The 19,254-nt window shown below is 44.6% G+C and overlaps 1 protein-coding gene across 4 annotated transcripts in view; it reads left to right on the top strand.

Annotated features, from left to right (window-relative positions):
- Window positions 1-19,254, top strand: part of CTNND2 (catenin delta 2) — a 2,169,946-nt gene that overhangs the window by 464,009 nt on the left and 1,686,683 nt on the right. For all 4 annotated transcript variants that reach the window (XM_069730454.1, XM_069730453.1, XM_069730452.1 and 1 more), the window contains exon 6: window positions 3,387-3,559. In XM_069730454.1, the coding sequence (XP_069586555.1) occupies window positions 3,387-3,559 (173 nt within the window). The remainder of the gene's footprint in view (window positions 1-3,386; window positions 3,560-19,254) is intronic.

Raw genomic sequence — 19,254 nt, 5'->3', positions numbered from 1 at the left:
TCTCCGCCAGAATGGTAAAGCCAGTGACTGAGGGCAGATATTAATAGCCTGGAGAGGGTCCATGGTTATTGCCCCCCCCCACCCCCCCGGCTAAAAACATCTGCCCCCAGCAACCCCAGAAAAGGCACATCTGGAAGATGAGCCTATTCTGGCACTTGGCCACCCTCTTCCCATTCCCGTGTAGTGATGGGATATGGGGTAATGAAGGGTTAATGTCACCTTGCTATTGTAAGGTGACATTAAACCAGATTAATAATGGAGAGGCGTCAATTATGACACCTATCCATTATTAATCCAATAGTATGAAATGGTTAAAAAAACACACACATTATTACAAAGTATTTTAATGAAATAAATACACAGGTTGTTGTAATATTTTATTATACTGGTAATCCACTTGAAGACCCTTGTCACCTGTAACAAATGTAAAAAAAACAAACAACAATATTCCATACCTTCCGATGATCAGTCTTGTCCCACGCTGTAAATCCATCTGAAAGGGTTAACTAATTTTACAAGCAGAAGCCTGCTAATGCAGCCGCCCCTGTCTGTAAAAGCCCGGCGAATGAATGGAATGTAGGTGAATAACCTGTAGTTACCTCGAGTTGCGGTGATGCGCCCTCTGCTGAATGTTTTCATATGAACTCGAGTCTGGGAACTTTTCAGAATATTTTCCCACGAGACCTGGATTAATGCATCAGTCAACTCCAGGACAGTTTGTGATGTAATGTCGCATTGGTGGATGGAATGAGACATGATGTCCCAGATGTGCTCGATTGGATTCAGATCTTGGTAACAGGCAGGCCAGTCCATAGCATTAATGCCTTCATCATGCAGGAGCTGCAGACACACTTCAGCCATATGAGGCCTAGCATTGTTAAGCATCAGAAGGAACCAGGGTCCATATGGTCTAACTATGTGTCTGAGGATTTCATCTCAGTACCTAATGGTAGTCAGGATACCTCTGCATAGCACATGGAGAGCTGTGCGGCCCTCCAGAGAAATGCTTCCCTACACCAATACTGACCCACTGCCAATCTGGTCATGCTGGAGAATGTTGCAGGCAGCAGAACGTTCTCCACGGTGGGCGTCTCCAGAATCTGACACGACAACCACATGTACTCAGTGTGAACTTGCTCTCATCTTTGAAGAGCATAGGGCACCAATGTCAAATCTGCCAATTTTGGTGTTCTCTGGCAAATACAAATCGCTCTGTAAGGTGGTGGGCTGTAAGCGCAACACCCACTTGTGGACATTGAGACCTCATTCCACCTTCATGGAGCCTGTTTATGACAGTTTGAGCAGACACATATATGTTAGTGGCCTGGTGGAGGTAATTTTGCATAACTCTAGCACTGCTTCTCCTGTTCCTTCTTGCATAAAGGAGGAAGTAATGATCCTGCTGTTGGGTTGTTACCCTCCTATTGCCCCCTCCACAACTCTTGTTGTACTGTCTGTAACCTGATATTTGCTCCATGCTCTGGTCACTGTGCTGACAGACACAGCTACCCTTCTTGCCATAGCTTGCATTGATGTGCCATCCTTGATGATCTGCACTACCTGAGCAACTTCTGTAGGTTGTAGATTCTCCTCCCAAGCTACTGTACCTCTGGGGGTGGAGCAATGACAAAATGCAAAAGTGACCAAAACAACAGCCAAAAGGATAAGAACAGAAAATGGTCTGTGGTCACCCTCTGCAGAACTACTCCTTCCTAACCTTCTAGGGGTTCTCATGCTAATCGTCTATCATTTCTATCTGTTGTCTGTTCTATTTGCACAACAGCAGGAAAAACACCGTCGGTGTTGCATCATAACTGGACAAGTAGATTTCACAGAAGCATGATTGAATTGGAGTTACATTGTGGTGTTTCAGGCTATGTTCACACATTGTGGTTTTTACCGCGGAACCGCGGCGATTTTGCAGCTGCGGGTCCGCAGCAGTTTCATAGCATTTACAGTAACATGTAAACCCTATGGAAACCGCAAACCGCTGTGCACATGCTGCGGGAAAAACCGCGCGGAACGCAGCGGTTTACAACCAGCAGCATGTCACATCTTTGTGCAGAATCGCAGCGATTCTGCACCCATAGAAATGCATTGATCCGCTTACTTCCCGCATGGGGCTGTGCCCACCATGCGGGAAGTAAGCGGATAATGTGCGGGTGGTACCCGGGGTGGAGGAGAGGAGACTCTCCTCCAGGCCCCGGGAACCATATTTGAGTAAAAAAAAAATAATTAAAATAAAAAATAATGATATACTCACCTCTGATGTCTCAGCGCTGCACGCGGCCGTCCGGTCTCAGGTTTGCTATGCGACCAGGACCTGCGGTGATGTCTCGGTCACATGACCGTGACGTCACGAAGGTCTTTCTCGCACAGCATCATTGGAACTGGACTGCCGCCTGCAGCGCCGAGGAGATCAGGACGTCAGAGGGTGAGTATATCATTATCTTATTATTTTTAACATTACTATTGATGCTGCATATGCAGCATCAATAGTAGGAGTAAAATCCCGCAGCGGAACCCGCAGGACAAACCGCGATAAATCTGCAGGGATAACCGCAGCGGGTTTGCCCTGCAGATTTATCAAATCCGCTGCGGGAGAACCCGCAGGGACCCGACGCTATGTTTAAATATAGCCTAAGTGTTCGCTTTATTTTTTTGAGCAGTGTACATTATACAGACACATGACATATACATACTGACTCTCTTCCTCAGTATTTATATGGTGGCAGCAGTGGGGGGAGCCCTGACATTGCAGATCAGCAGTAAGAGGGAGGGGTACACTGGAGACCCCTTGTCAGCCCTGCACTGTCCCTGTACACCCTCCCCTGTCTGGACTGTTGAGCTGCTTGCAACATTACAGGAGGCGGAGGGTGTGCTATGGAGCCACATAAGCAAAAGGGCTGTAACCTCTCTCATCTCTCCTGATAGCAGCCTGTATTCCCTGACAGACCGGGCCCCACTAACTTACTTTCTCCCCTTCCATTATATACTTCACCCAAGGTGTGGAGTTGCACTGGACATAGATGGTTCCTCTGCTCTGACTTGCTCAAAGAGAAGGACCTGCAGGGAGGAGGAGCCGCGAGGTAATGACACAGCAACACCATGCAGGGGTGCATCAGGCAAACAATGCGTGTAGTGTGGCTGTGTGCACTTAGTGCACAGACTGATAATAAAATTTAATTCGCTGAAGAAAAAAAAGCTTCAGAGAGATTCTGTGCCGTGCACTTATGGTCCAAGACCCCAGATATAAATGCCTAGGGGCGCACCTGGACTAGGGTATTCTTCTGAGTGCTTTGCAATGTATAAATGCTATGTATTAGTCAATTTTGCTATGTTTTTCAAGATTTCAGTGAGTGTTCCAAATCTATTTCTTAACTCAGGACCCAGCATTCTATCACAGAGTGCCCTACAGCTAAATTCTAAACAAGAAGGGTCTTTCCAGTATTCATCAAGCTACCATAGCAACCAGGCCATTGCATTGGGTGAAACATCAGCAGTGCAGCTACACAGCCGCAACAGTCAACCCAGATCTACTATACAAAGCTACAGTCAAGTAAGTGGTCAAGTACCTTATCTTTTTTTGCGTGTTTAAAGCCCAAAGCAATATCTACCATAATCAGTTTATTATTTCATTACTTTCAATGTGTTGGATCTGCAACAGGGAAGATCTAATCATAATTATTTGGTTTTTCTTATAGGTAAATCTACAGTAACTTTTTATTATTAATTTGTTATTTGGCACAGAGTTTTGGACTTCTTAAGAAATCTTTAACAAAGCATAATATTCCTTACTTCATCATATACAGCTTGCTAAAAGGACATGTAAAGTAGAAAGGGTTATTTTTCATAAACTCCATGTTCATGCGAAATGTTAAAATGTTTTGGGCTTTTTTAATTCTACTAGTATTATGTAATTAAAAATGATTAAACATATAACAGCACTGAATAAGTTGAGCTCATACATACCTTGTGTGCACAAATATTAGGCAAGTATTTTGACCATATCATCATTTTTATGTATATTTTCCAACTTCAAGCTGTATAAACATGAAAGCTTGTTAGATGAAGCAGATCAGGTGATGTATATTAATGTAATGAAGGAGGGTGTGCCCTAAAGTTATCAAAATTATCTATTAAGGTGTGACAAATTATTAGGCAGCTTGTTATCCTCAGGTAAAATGGGTCAAGAAAAGAGATTTATCTGATTGAAAGTAAAAAATTGTTACAAGTCTTACAACGGGATGCACAACTCTTGAAATTGCTAAGATATTGGGACATGGTCATAGACCCATCAAAATCGTTGTTGATAATTGGTTATTTTATTGGTTATTTTAGATTTTTGTGTTCAAAAACTGACACGTGGTGCATGAAATATTATTCGGCCTCTTTACTTTCAGTGCAGCAAACTCACTCCAGAAGTTCATTATGGATCTCTCAATGATCCAATGTTGTCCTAAATGCCTAATGATGCTAAATATAATCCACCTGTGTGTAATCAAGTCTCCGTATAAATGCATCTGCTCTGTGATAGTCTCAGGATTCTGTTTGAAGCACAGAGAGCATCTTAAAGACCAAGGACTGTTGTGGAGAAGTTTAAAGCCAGAATTTGATACAACATGATTTCCAAAACTTTAAACATCCCAAGGAGCACTGTGCAAGCGATCATATTGAAATGAAAGTAGTATCATAGCACTGCAAATCTACCAAAACCTGACCGTCCCTCTAAACTTTCATCTCAATCAAGGAGAAGACTGATCAGAGATGCAGCCAAGAGGTCCATGATCACTCTGGATGAACTGCAGAGATCTACAGCTGAGGTGGGACAGTCTGTCCATAGGACAACAATCGGTCGTACACTGCACAAATCTGGCCTTTATGGAAGAGTGACAAGAAGAAAGCCATTTCTCAAAGATATGTATAAAAAGTATTGTTTAAAGTTTGCAACAAGCCACCTGGGAGACACACCAAACATGTGGAAGAAGGTGCTCTGGTCAGATGAAACCAGAATCAAACTTTTTGGCAACAATGCCAAATGATATGTTTGGTGTAAAGCAACACAGCTCATCACCCTGAATACGCCATCCCCACTGTCAAACATGGTGGTGGCAGCATCATGGTTTGGGCCTGCTTTTCTTCAGCAGGGACAGGGAAGCTAATTAAAATTGATTAAAAGATGGATGGAGCCAAATACAGGACCATTCTTGAAGAAAACCTGTTGGAGTCTGCAAAACACCTGAGACTGGGACGGAGATTTGTCTTCCAACAAGACAATGATCCCAAACATAAAGCAAAATCTACTATGCCATCTGTGATGCATTGACCCCTGTAACAGGTAGGGGGCGCTGCATGGTCTCCCTAGTATGCGCACGGAGGCGTATTGAGGCCGTGAGGGTGCGTGGCAGATGTGTGCATGGATGTGATAGTGAGACAGTATCTGGCATTGTGGTTAATGGGAGGTATGTGTCACAGGGATGGATGCTCCCTGTGATGCAACCCGGAGTATCTTGTTTTTAGAGCACGTGAGCACTGAAGATGTAATTTAGTGCACCTGGGTCCGGGTTGCGGGTAGCTATAAGAGATGGGAGGGTCTGGCTACCAACATAACTCACTCTGAGTGGGGGTGCTCACTGTATCTTTTTCCCTGCATTAGTTTGAGGACCTGCAGTGATGTCATGATCATGTGACCAGCGCATGTGATGTTACCTCACCTGTGGGTGTGGTTACAGGCTACCTAAAGGAAGTGTGTTAGCACATGGAGTGAGTGTCGGTGAGTCTGTCAGGATGGACAGACTTCTATGTGTCCAGGCAGGACACTACAGAGCATTCCTGTATGCTGTCTGAGTGAGGGGACCTGCATGGTCTATGTGCAAGGTCCTGGCAGATACCTCAGTGTTGGGTGTGCTAAGCCCTGAAGAGCACGTGGTGGGACTTTGCTACTGTTGGCCTGGGTATCGGACGGTCCCAGCTGGGGTTGGACATCCTGGATTGTACCCGGACAGGCCATCTGTGTGATCCCGAGTAACCTGGGTGTTGGGAGGTCCTGGGAGGAGGACTGGATCCCTGAACAGCACGAGGTGAGGACAGGGATCTGCAGAGCCAGAAACAGGCTCCGTGTGGTACTGCCAGTGGGAAGCCTGCAGCACTGACAAGCAGGTAATACCAGATTGTGTGTTTGGCTCCAGAGCGAGCCTGAACATTGGACTCGACCAAGAGTGTATGGTCACAGTCCTGATGGAACAGAGTCACACTGTGAACATTGTTACTGTATTTTGCCGTGCTATGAAGATTGTTGTTTTGTGTTTTCTGCCACTGGGGTTTATGGAGTAATAAACCCAGTTGAACTATTTATGTGGAAAAAAAACGTGCCTGTCTATGTTTATCCTGCTGCCAAGCGAGTATTCCCCAATACGATAGTGAGCACAATCTGACACATGGTTCACAAATAAACGTATCCAGGTGTAAGAATGGCCAAGTCAAAGTCCAGACCTCAATCCAATCTAGAATCTGTGGAAAGAGCAGAAAACTGCTGTTTACAAATGATCTCCATCAAACCTCACTGAGCTCGAGCTGTTTGCCAAGGAAGAATGGGCAAGAATTTCAGTCTCTCGATGTACAAAACTGATAGAGACATAACCCAAGCAACTTGCAGCTGTAATCGCAGTAAAAGGTGGCGCAACAAAGTATTAAGTTAAAGAGGCCGAAAAATATTGCACACCCCACTTTACAGTTTTTGAATTTCCACAAAAATTTTAAATAACCAATACATTTCATTCAACTTCACAATTGTTTTCCACTTGTTGTTGATTCTTCACCAAAAATTTACATTTGCTATCTTTATGTTTGAAGCATGATATGTGGGAAAGGGTTGAAACGTTCTAGGGAGCCGAATACTTTCGCAAGGGACTGTATGTTTTTTGAGTAAAATGTAAATTGTTCTTTTATTCTATAAACTACTGACAACATGTATTCGAATTTCCTAGCACTAAATTTTGTATTTGTTTTCAAAAATGAGAAATAGTCAAAATAACGAAAAAATGCAGTGCTTGTAGACCTCAAATAATGCTAAGAAAGCAAGTTCATAATCATTTAGAAACAACTATGTATTAACTCAGGAAGAGTTCAGAAATCAATATGTTGTGGAATAACCATGATTTTTAATCACAGCTTTCATGCGTCTTGGCATGCTCTCCACCAGTCTTTCACACTGCTTTTGGGTGACCTTATGCCACTCCTGGTACAAATGTTTAAGCATTTCTTCTATGTTTGATGAATTTTAACTATCCATCTTCCTCTTGATTATATTTCAGAGGTTTTCAATTCAGTTCAGGTCTGGAGATTGGGCTGGCCATGACAGGCATTTGATGTGGTGGTCCTTCATCCACACATTGATTAACCTAGCTGTGTGCCATGGCATATTGTCCTGCTGGAAAAAACAGTCCTCAGAGTTGGGCAACATTGCCTGAGCAGAAGGAATCAACTGTTTTTCCAGGATAATCTTGAATGCGTCTTGGTTCATACATCCTTCGCAAAGATTAACTTGCTCAATTCCAGCCTTGCTGAAGCTTCCCCAGATCATCACCGATTCTCCACCAAATTTCACAGTGTGTGCAAGACACTCTGGCTTGTACGCCTCTCCAGGTCTCCGTCTTACCATTAGATGACCAGGTGTTGGGCAAATCTGAAAATTAGACTCATCAGAGAAGATTACCTTACTCCATTCCTCTATGGTCCAATTCTTATGGTCTTTGGCAAATTTCAGCCTGGCTCTCCTTTGCTTCTTGTTGATGAAAGGCTTTTTTCTTCCTTATTACTTGAGCCCTGCCTCTATGAGCCTGTTACGAACTGTTGTTGCAATGCACTTCACCACAGCTGCCATTTGACATTCCTTTGGTAGGTCACTTGATGTTAACCTGCGGTTGCTGAGTGACATTCGAATAAGATGACTGTCATCTCGGTCAGTGGAGAGTCAATTTCGCCCTCTGCCGGTCTGTAGCTTTGTTGTCCCCAATGTCTGCTGCTTGACCTTGTTGTATTGGACTGCCATCTTAGAAATTTTAAGGATGGAGGCAACATGACACTCACTGTATCCCTCTGCTAGTAAAGCCAGAATTGAGCCCTTCTTTTCCTCACTCAAGACTTTTCTTTTCAACTTCTTTGGCATGGTTAAAAGTTATTTTTTCATTCCTATTAATTTGGGATGTTACTAGCACTTGTTTTGCCATCCAGTTTGTCATATTGCAAGAGGATTTTGTTTTTTATACTTTCCTTGGTTAAATAAGATTTAGTTCATGTGTTCACCTAATCAGAAGCAGATTAAGTAGAATGAGGTGTACTCTGGTTGGAATTCAACTGACACTGCAATGGAATGGCTGTTAGACATGTAGAGAATCTCATTTTTATAAAACTGTGCAGTGGTGTCTTAATTTTTGCCAGAACTGTAAAAGTACGGTAAATGTGGACTTGGTCAAGCTATTTGATTAGGTCATGCTGCCTGCTATGTACTGGCTATTGGGCACACTGCAGCAACGCGATTAACTACTCCCACTCGGGCAGAAACAATAATTATCAATGCCGCAGTCGCTACAATGACTCCCATAGGCACTGTACAAAGGTATGCTGCCACCAGCTTCGATTAAACGGGTCCGAAGCGAACTCAAAACAGTAGCGTAATTCCCTTCAGAAGACTTAGGGTACGTTTTAGAACAGGAATAACGAACTAGTAATTTATATATTTTACTCCGAAAGTTTAAGGCAGTGTTTATAAAAGGGCATATAAAAGATGTTACAATATGAGACAATTGAAAATATGTACAAGGTAATTATAAAAATAACAGGGGTTAAAGGAGAAATCAACACTTACATGTGTTCAGAGCATTGCAGGCAACCAGGCTAGTTTCCTTATGTTCCAATGCATCAGGCTACCAGTCAGGGCTTCCCAGGTAAAAACTAACTGCTGGGGGTCTGTCAGAAACTTATAAACCACAGCCCATGACATCACCTACAGGGCTGGCTTATCCAGACCCTCTTATCTCTGCAGTCTTACTAGATTTAACACAAGTTTGTCTAATGCCTGTATCTCCGCTACAAAACATGTCAGGATCATAACACACCCAGCATTCATCTTGTATTAGGATTTGCTCTCTATAGATACTAAATTCAGGCTAGTAGGGACACTCTATTCCAGAGAAATCCGTACTCGGTCCCTGTTGGACTTGGAGACTCCTGCTTACAGTGATGGATAGATGCGCCGATGGACGTTAGCAATATGTATTTATTATTCTCTTAGCCCAAGTCGGTGGCCCAGAATCTTATCATATTAGAACAAAGACCCTCATGGATTGTGGAGACTTCTATACCAGTTCTAGCTTATACAGATGGGAGGGGGGCGGGTAACTTGCTTCAAGCCTGGAATAAATGGCTAGGGCAATAAAACCCTCTTCTACCATACATTCCGACACAAAGAAGCAAAGGGAGCCAGAGAGAGAAGGGAGGTTTTAGCCCCCAGCATGGGCTGAAGGGCAAAGCTACAACATCGTATTACATTTCATACAATATCGTGACAGTAGTCATCTGGGTCTCTTCCTCCACTCTGCATTTTGGGAGTGGCTCATGTCAACAATTCACATTTAAACTTTCAGTTTACGTCTAAGTGAGTCAGTGTTCAGTTTTGCAAGCTTGAGAGTGGGAGCACTCTGAAGTACAGGTCTGTGTGAGTCTGAACACAGGCCAGAACCAGTGTAAACAAAGCAACTGACACACGCACAATACAGATACAGTGCTGTAGTCACCCATAGCAATGGAGTGTAACGGACGGTTTCTCATCATCCGGCAGATAATGCTTGCCTTTTGTTGCGAGTTGCCAAAATAAAGATTTACATATACTTGTAAGGCTTCTTTCACAATTGCGTCGGTACGGGGCCGTCGCAATGCGTCGGCCCGACGTACTGATGTACGTTCTGAAAATTGTGCACAACGTGGGCAGCGGATGCAGTATTTCAACGCATCCGCTGCCCATTCTGTGACCCGGAGAGCAGGGGGCGGAGTTCCGGCCGCGCATGTGCGGTAGGAAATGGCGGATCCGACGTACGAAAAAACGTTACATTGAACGTTTTTTCGTGCCGACGGTCCGCCAAAACACGACGCATCCAGTGCAAATTTTTTTGCAGGGTCCTGCATTCTCAAAAAGCGATGGATTGTGACGGAAGCTAAAAAACGCAAGTGTGAAAGTAGCCTTACTCGAGATTTCTCGAGCATGCTCAGGGGTCCTCTGATTATTTTTTAGTGCTCGGAGTTTAAGTTTTTTTTGCCGCAGCTGAATGATTTACATCTGATAGCCAGCATAAGTACATGTGGGGGTTGCCTGGTTGCGAGGGTATATACAATTTACGGATATTACAACTTTAATACAGTAATACGACTACAGTATACAGTGTTATCCCAACAGTATCAAACAGTACTGACCAACAATATCCAGTAATATCTCAAGAATATCACCACAATATAACCACAATACGAAACCCACAATTAACTGCCCGATTACCCAAATCACACATGCAATATCAGCCCTCCCATCTATAGCTTACTAACCATAAGCCCTAAGAGGTTACAGGGCCTAGTAAGAAAAGGGGATACAGATATACTCAATTCATTCCAGCATGCAGGCACAGCAAATGAGCCAGAGCACATGTGTCTTTTATGTCCAGCTAGAAAAGCTGTGTCCAGCCCCAGGTGTGTGGGGATGAGGTCATAAGTCTATTGTCCACTGGCCTAAAGGTACCGTTACACTTAGCGACGCTCCAGCGATATAGACAACAATCCGACCTAAACTAGATCGCTGGAGCGTCGCTGTTAGGTCGCTGTAGAGACGTCAAACACAGCAACTCCAGAATGATGCAGGAGCGATTTAGTGACGTAACGGCGACTCACTTATCGTTCACGCTCCATGTAAAAACGTTGCTGGTGTCGTTGGTTTTGCTGTCAAACATGACGATACACGTCAATCTAGCGACCAAATAAAGTTCTGGACTTCTAGCTCCGACCAGCGATATAACAGCGGGATCCAGATCGCTGCTGCGTGTCAAACACAACGAGATCGCTATCCAGGACGCTGCAACGTCACAGATTGTTGTCGTTCTCGTTGCAAAGTTGCTCAGTGTGACGGTACCCTTAGTCCTAAATGAAACTTGATATAGCAGCTTGAGGAGGGGGCTACTGAGCACATGGGGAGGAATTATATATCACTAAACACATCTCTACGTAAAGATATACATTTTGGAGCACTTCCCTTCTACAGTTACCCTAGCTCTAAACACTATTGATCGTTAAAAAAAATAAAATATATACAGTGGGGCAAAAAAGTATTTAGTCAGTCAGCAATAGTGCAAGTTCCACCACTTAAAAAGATGAGAGGCGTCTGTAATATACATCATAGGTAGACCTCAACTATGGGAGACAAACTGAGAAAAAAAAATCCAGAAAATCACATTGTCTGTTTTTTTAACATTTTATTTGCATATTATGGTGGAAAATAAGTATTTGGTCAGAAACAAAATTTCATCTCAATACTTTGTAATATATCCTTTGTTGGGAATGACAGAGGTCAAACGTTTTCTGTAAGTCTTCACAAGGTTGCCACACACTGTTGTTGGTATGTTGGCCCATTCCTCCATGCAGATCTCCTCTAGAGCAGTGATGTTTTTGGCTTTTCGCTTGGCAACACGGACTTTCAACTCCCTCCAAAGGTTTTCTATAGGGTTGAGATCTGGAGACTGGCTAGGCCACTCCAGGACCTTGAAATGCTTCTTACGAAGCCACTCCTTCGTTGCCCTGGCGGTGTGCTTTGGATCATTGTCATGTTGAAAGACCCAGCCACGTTTCATCTTCAATGCCCTTGCTGATGGAAGGAGGTTTGCACTCAAAATTTCACGATACATGGCCCCATTCATTCTTTCATGTACCCGGATCAGTCGTCCTGGCCCCTTTGCAGAGAAAAAGCCCCAAAGCATGATGTTTCCACCACCATGCTTTACAGTAGGTATGGTGTTTGATGGATGCAACTCAGTATTCTTTTTCCTCCAAACACGACAAGTTGTGTTTCTACCAAACAGTTCCAGTTTGGTTTCATCAGAGAATAGGACATTCTCCCAAAACTCCTCTGGATCATCCAAATGCTCTCTAGCACACTTCAGACGGGCCCGGACATGTACTGGCTTAAGCAGTGGGACACGTCTGGCACTGCAGGATCTGAGTCCATGGTGGCGTAGTGTGTTACTTATGGTAGGCCTTGTTACATTGGTTCCAGCTCTCTGCAGTTCATTCACTAGGTCCCCCGCGTGGTTCTGGGATTTTTGCTCACCGTTCTTGTGATCATTCTGACCCCACGGGGTGGGATTTTGCGTGGAGCCCCAGATCGAGGGAGATTATCAGTGGCCTTGTATGTCTTCCATTTTCTAATTATTGCTCCCACTGTTGATTTCTTCACTCCAAGCTGGTTGGCTATTGCAGATTCAGTCTTCCCAGCCTGGTGCAGGGCTACAATTTTGTTTCTGGTGTCCTTTGACAGCTCTTTGGTCTTCACCATAGTGGAGTTTGGCGTCAGACTGTTTGAGGGTGTGCACAGGTGTCTTTTTATACTGATAACAAGTTTAAACAGGTGCCATTACTACAGGTAATGAGTGGAGGAAAGAGGAGACTCTTAAAGAAGAAGTTACAGGTCTGTGAGAGCCAGAAATCTTGATTGTTTGTTTCTGACCAAATACTTATTTTCCACCATAAAATGCAAAAAAAAATGATAAAAAAACAGACAATGTGATTTTCTGGATTTTTTTTTCTCAGTTTGTCTCCCATAGTTGAGGTCTACCTATGATGTAAATTACAGACGCCTCTCATCTTTTTAAGTGGTGGAACTTGCACTATTGCTGACTGACTAAATACTTTTTTGCCCCACTGTATATATATATATATATATATATATATATATATACAGGACACTTATTGAAGAGTCTGGTATCTCAGTCAAACGCCAGATGTATCTGTGGCCTACAAATTGTGGTATTTCAGGGCTACATTCCACTGTATTTGCTGTCTTTGACTTGATTTCTATACACTATTTTGGGGCCAAAATAAAAACACAGGCGACATATTTTACAGTGTGGTATCTTCGTGACACGCCTCATGTATTTTTGGTTTCCAAAGAGTGCTTTTCAGGGTTCCATCCACCTTTTTTTGCTGTGTGTTACCCTAGCTCTAAACAGTAAACACTAGGGTTGAGCGAAACGAATCGGACAAATTCAAAAATCGCCGACTTTCGGCAAAGTTGGGTTTCGTGAAACCCGACCCGATCCTAGTGTGGGATCGGCCATGAGGTCGGCGATCTTCGCACCAAAGTCGTGTTTCGTATGACGTTTTCAGCGCCAATTTTCAGCCAATGAACGCAGAGTGTGGGTAGCGTGATGACATAGGTTTCGGTCCCCACCATCTTAGAGAACGGCATGACAGTGATTGGCTTGCTTTCTGCTTCATCACAGGGGCTATAAAGGGGCGTGCACGCTGACCGCCATCTTACTTCTGCCGATCGTAGCATAGGGAGAGGTTGCTGCAGCTGCATCAGAAGAAGGAATATAGTTAGGGAGGGAAGATTAAGCCCCGAAACTGCTTGTGCTGTAGCAATTTCCACTGTTCAACACCACCTTTTCTTTGCAGGGACAGTGGAGTTTATATTTTTGTGCATCAGCTTTGTAGCTTATTAGGCTGCCTTATAAGGCTCCTTGATAGCTGCATTGCTGTTTGTACGCCGCTGTGCAAACCAACTGCATTTTTAAAAGCAAAAATCCTGTTGCTCCTTTCTGCACATTTACCTTGTTTATTTGTCCACACTTTTGTGTGCAGCAGTCCTTTTTATTGCTGCCATACTTGTCCTGAGATCATTGTAGGGAGGTTGAAATTGTACTACAGTCCTTGTATTTTTTCATATATCTTCCAGCCACGTTCTGCCACGTACATTGTGTAGTGTAATACACTGGGCCTGAGTTTTGGTGCAGTCTCCCCCCCCAAAAAAGGGAGATTTAAATTGTCACAAAGTGGATCTACGTCAGTTCTGTTAGTTTGTCGTATATCAGCCAGCCACGTTCTGCCACTTACATTGTGTAGTGTTATACACTGTGCCTGAGTTTTGGCGCAGTCTCCCCCCCAAAAAAGGGAGATTTCAATTGTCACAAAGTGGATCTACGTCAGTTCTGATAGTTTGTCGCATATCAGCCAACCACGTTCTGCCACTTACATTGTGTAGTGTTATACACTTTGCCTGAGCTTTGGTGCAGTCTCCCCCCCAAAAAAAGGGAGATTTAAATTGTCACAAAGTGGATCTACGTCAGTTCTGTTATTTTTTGGTATATCAGCCAGCCACCTTCTGCCACTTACATTGTGTAGTGTTATACACTTTGCCTGAGCTTTGGTGCAGTCTCCCCCCAAAAAAGAGAGATTTAAATTGTCACTAAGTGGATCTACATCAGTTCTGTTAGTTTGTCGTATATCAGCCAGGCACGTTCTGCCACTTACATTGTGTAGTGTTATACACTGGGCCTGAGTTTTGGTTTAGTCTCCCCCCAAAAAAAGGGAGATTTAAATTCTCAGCAAGTTTATATACACCTTCTACCTTGTTTTACAGTACCATATAACAGTTGTTATTTTGGTTAGATTTTCCCAAAAATGAGGAAGTCTGGTGGAAGAGGCCGTGGGCGGTCGTTGCCAGCTGGTACTGATGGTGGTGGTGGAGCATCTGGTGGTAGTGGGAAAAGCAAAATAGCACCAAAGGCTTGAGGTGTTGAGCCAGCATCATCGTCTGGCTTCACAATGCCTCGAATGCTCCCTTATCTGGGAGTAGGAAAACAGCTTTTAAAGCCGAAGCAGCAGGAAAAAGTTTTGGCTTTCCTTGCTGACTCAGCCTCTAGCTCTTTCGCCTCCTCTTCAGAAGGTTCGAAATCTAAAAGCAGCGAGTCGTCAGTGGATGCTCCCAGTCAGGAACACGTCACTTCCTTGTGTCCTTCACCCAAACCAAAAGTGAAGGATGCGGCAGGCAAAACTACAGTTTACTCCATGGAGCTCTTTACACATACCGAGCCTGGGTTAGAGAGGGAAATTGTTCAAAGCCCATTACAAGATGAATCGGACATGGAGTGCACTGATGCACAGCCACAGCTAGATTATTATGCTGTTCCATTGACTCAGATCACTACATTGCCCTCGCAGTGTATTGAGCCAGAATCTGACCCTGATGAGACTATGGTGCCCCGTCCCGAACGCTATAGCACTTTACACGGTGACACAGAGGAAGGTGCACATGACATTGAAGAGGAGGTGATAGATGACCCAGTTGTTGACCCAGATTGGCAGCCATTGGAGGATGAGGGTGCCGCTGCCAGTAGCTCAGAAGCGGAGGAGGATGATCCGCAGCAGCCATCTACATCGCAACAGCTTTCATCTAGCAGGCCCGTATCTGGCCAAAAACGTTTGTCAAAAAACAGTTTTAGGACAGCGTGGCCATCCGGTGAAAGTAGCACAATCCATAAAAGTGCAATGCATGAAAAGGTGTTCCATGGTAGGAAGAATGTAGTGTGGCAATTTTTTAACCAAGATCCGAATGATCAGTGTAAAGTTATTTGTAAGAAATGCTCAAAGACCTTTAGCAGAGGGAAGAATCTCCAAAATTTAAATACAAAGGGCATGCTTAGACATTTAGCCAGCATGCACTTGCAAGCCTGGACTAACTACCAAACATCACGTGCCGTTGTTGCACCTGCTCAGAATGAAGGTAGTCAGCAATGCTACATTGCTTCCCTCAGTGTAAGCCCTCCGGTTAGGACACCAACAGCAGCAAATGTAGAGGTATCGTCGCAAGGCCACAGCAGCCAGGGAATCACAAGGTTCTTGGTAGGAAACACTGTATGTAGGCCAACATCAAGAATACCATCACCAACCCTCTCTCAATCTGCCATGTCCACCTCCACCCCCGCTAGTTCCACCATATGCAGCTCTCCAGTCCAGCTCACCCTACAATAGACTCTCGTTAGGATAAGAAAGTACTCATCCTCTCATCCGCATACACAGGGTTTGAACGCCCACATTGCTAGACTAATCTCATTAGAGATGATGCCCTACCGGTTGGTTGAAAGCGAAGCTTTCAAAGCCCTGATGGCCTACGCAGTACCACGCTATAACCTACCCAGTCGACACTTCTTTGTGAGAAATGCCATCCCAGCCCTTCACCAGCATGTGAAAAACTGCATTGTCCATGCACTGAGGCAATCAGTCAGTAGAAAGGTGCACCTCACAACAGATGCATGGACCAGTAGGCATGGCCAGGGATGTTACGTGTCCATCACGGCACACTGGGTTAATGTGGTAAATGCAGGGTCGACAGGGGACTGCCATAGTGGGACAGTTCTGCCTAGCCCACTGTCTAGAAAGCAGTTGGCTGTAGGCATTCGCCACCCCTCCTCCTCTTCCTCCAGAAGCGAAAGCTCGTCCACAGAGCGCAGTCACACGACCACTCCATCCGCAGCTGCCAGTGTTGCACACGAGGTGTCCCATTATGGAACAGCTAGTGGTAAGTGTCAGCAGGCTGTTTTACAAATGAAGTGTTTGGGCGACAACAGACACACTGCGGAAGTACTGGCCGAGTACTTGCAGCAAGAATCACAGTCATGGCTTGGCAGTGTACATCTTGAGGCAGGCAAGGTAGTCAGTGATAACGGAAGGAATTTTATGGCTGCCATAACCCTTTCAGAACTGAAACACATACCTTGCCTGGCTAACACCTTGAACCTGGTGGTGCAGTGCTTCCTGAAAAATTTTCCGGGGGTTACCATCCCTGCTCCTGAAGTGCAAAGACTTTGCTCGCACACGCGCCGGTCGCCCGTACACTCCAGCAGTATGCTGAACCATCAGCGATCGCTGAATCTTCCCCAGCACTGCCTAATAATTGACGTTGCAACAAGGTGGAACTCCACACTGCACATGCTTCAGAAGCTGTGCGAACAGAGGCGTGCTGTCATGTATTTGTGGGAGGATACACATACACGGGCAGGCAGTTGGATGGCAGACATGGAGTTGTCTGGTGTGCAGTGGTCGAAGCTACAAGACCTCTGTCAAGTCCTTTAGTGTTTTGAGGAATGCACACGGCTGGTAAGTGCAGACGACGCCATCATAAGCATGAGCATCCCACTAATGCGTCTGCTGATGCAAAGTTTGACGCACATTAAGGAGCAGGCGTCTGCAGCCGAGCAGGTGGGAAGCCTTGATGGCAGTCAGCCATTGTCTGCTCAGGGAACTCTCCTGGACGAGGTGGCGGACGAAGAGGAGGAGGAGGATGATGGGGATGAATATTTATGGGAGGAGGATGCTTCTCAGGGGGCAATAGAAACTGGTGGCTTTGCAAGGTCAGGTACAGGGTTTTTGCGGGACACGAGTGATGTTGATTTGCAAGAAAGTGCTCCTCAACCCAGCACAAGCAGTGAATTGACACCTGGAACATTTGCCCACATGGCTGAGTATGCCTTGCATATCCTAAAAAGGGACCCCCGCATTATCAAAATGATGACTGATGACGATTACTGGTTGGCCTGCCTCCTGGATCCATGATATAAAGGAAAATTACAAAATATCATGCCACATGAGAACCTTGAGCAAAAATTGGCTACCAAACAAGCAACTCTTGTAGACCATTTGGTTCAGGCATTCCCTGCACACAGCGTCGGTGATGGATCTCACATGAGCTGTAAGGGGCAACATGGCAATGGTGTTAGAGGTGCACAAATCCGAAGTGGCCTTGGACAGAGGGGTTTTATGACCAGGTTGTGGAGTGATTCGCAATGACGGCAGATACGACAGGTACTGCTGCATCGATTCAAAGTGACAGGAGACAGCATTTGTCCAATATGGTTACGAACTATTTTTCCTCCCTTATCGATGTTCTCCCTCACAGGTCATTTCCCCTTTGATTACTGGGCATCTAAAATAGACACCTGGCCTGAATTGGCAGAATATGCATTACAGGAGCTCGCTTGCCCTGCTCCTAGTGTGCTCTCAGAAAGAGTCTTCAGTGCTGCTGGTTCAATACTGACCAAAAAAGGACACGTCTGGCTACCTGAAATGTTGATGATCTAACCTTCATTAAAATGAATCAATCATGGATTTCAAATTATTTTGCCCCACCTTCCCCTGCTGACACGTAGCTTGCCTGAAAAATGTCTTGCGTTTGGCCTCCTCTTACTGGCTGCACCCATTCCTCCATTTGCAGCTGCTGAATGTCCACCATAGGCCGTTTTTATACCTCCCAAAATGGGCTGACTGCCCCCACAGGGCCGTGGTCACCACCTGGCGCAAGCACCCGTGCGAGTGCCGTTTGCCTGGACAAGTGGGTGCGCCCACTCTTGGGCGACGGCACTGGCACAGGGTCCCTCATAGTACAATGAAGTGTCTCTGACGGTGGTGGTGCACAACCAACGTCAGACACACCGTCGTAATATGAGGGGCCCTGTGCCAGTACCGCCGCCCACGAGAGAGTGTTCCCCCCAGCTCAAACAGTGCTCTACCACTTGCAATACTTACCTCTCCTTGCTCCACCACTGTGTAGTCTGTGCTGTTAAATCCTTAACCCCTTAAGCCCCGGGGGTGGTTTGCACGTTAATGACCGGGCCAATTTTTACAATTCTGACCACTGTCCCTTTATGAGGTTATAACTCTTGATCGCTTCAACGGATCTTGGCGATTCTGACATTGTTTTCTCGTGACATATTGTCCTTCATGATATTGGTAAAATTTCTTTGCTATTACCTGCGTTTATTTGTGAAAAAAATGGAAATTTGGCGAAAATTTAGAAAATTTTGCAATTTTCCAACTTTGAATTTTTATGCAATTAAATCACAGAGATATGTCACACAAAATACTTAATAAGTAACATTTCCCCATGTCTACTTTACATCAGCACAATTTTGGAAACAAATTTTTTTTTTGTTAGGGAGTTATAAGGGTTAAAAGTTGACCAGCAATTTCTCATTTTTACAACAAAATTTACAAAACCATTTTTTTAGGAACCACCTCACATTTGAAGTCACATTTAGGGGTCTATATAGCACAAAATACCCAAAAGTGACACCATTCTAAAAACTGCACCCCTCAAGCTGATCAAAACTACATTCAAGAAGTTTATTAACCCTTCTTTTGCTTCATGAGAGCTAAAGCAATGTTGAA

Source organism: Ranitomeya imitator, chromosome 6 (genome assembly GCF_032444005.1).
Source record: "Ranitomeya imitator isolate aRanImi1 chromosome 6, aRanImi1.pri, whole genome shotgun sequence".
NCBI classification, from domain to species: Eukaryota; Metazoa; Chordata; class Amphibia; order Anura; family Dendrobatidae; genus Ranitomeya; species Ranitomeya imitator.
Note: the sequence above shows the minus strand (reverse complement) of the source record. Positions and strands in the feature narration are given on the sequence as shown.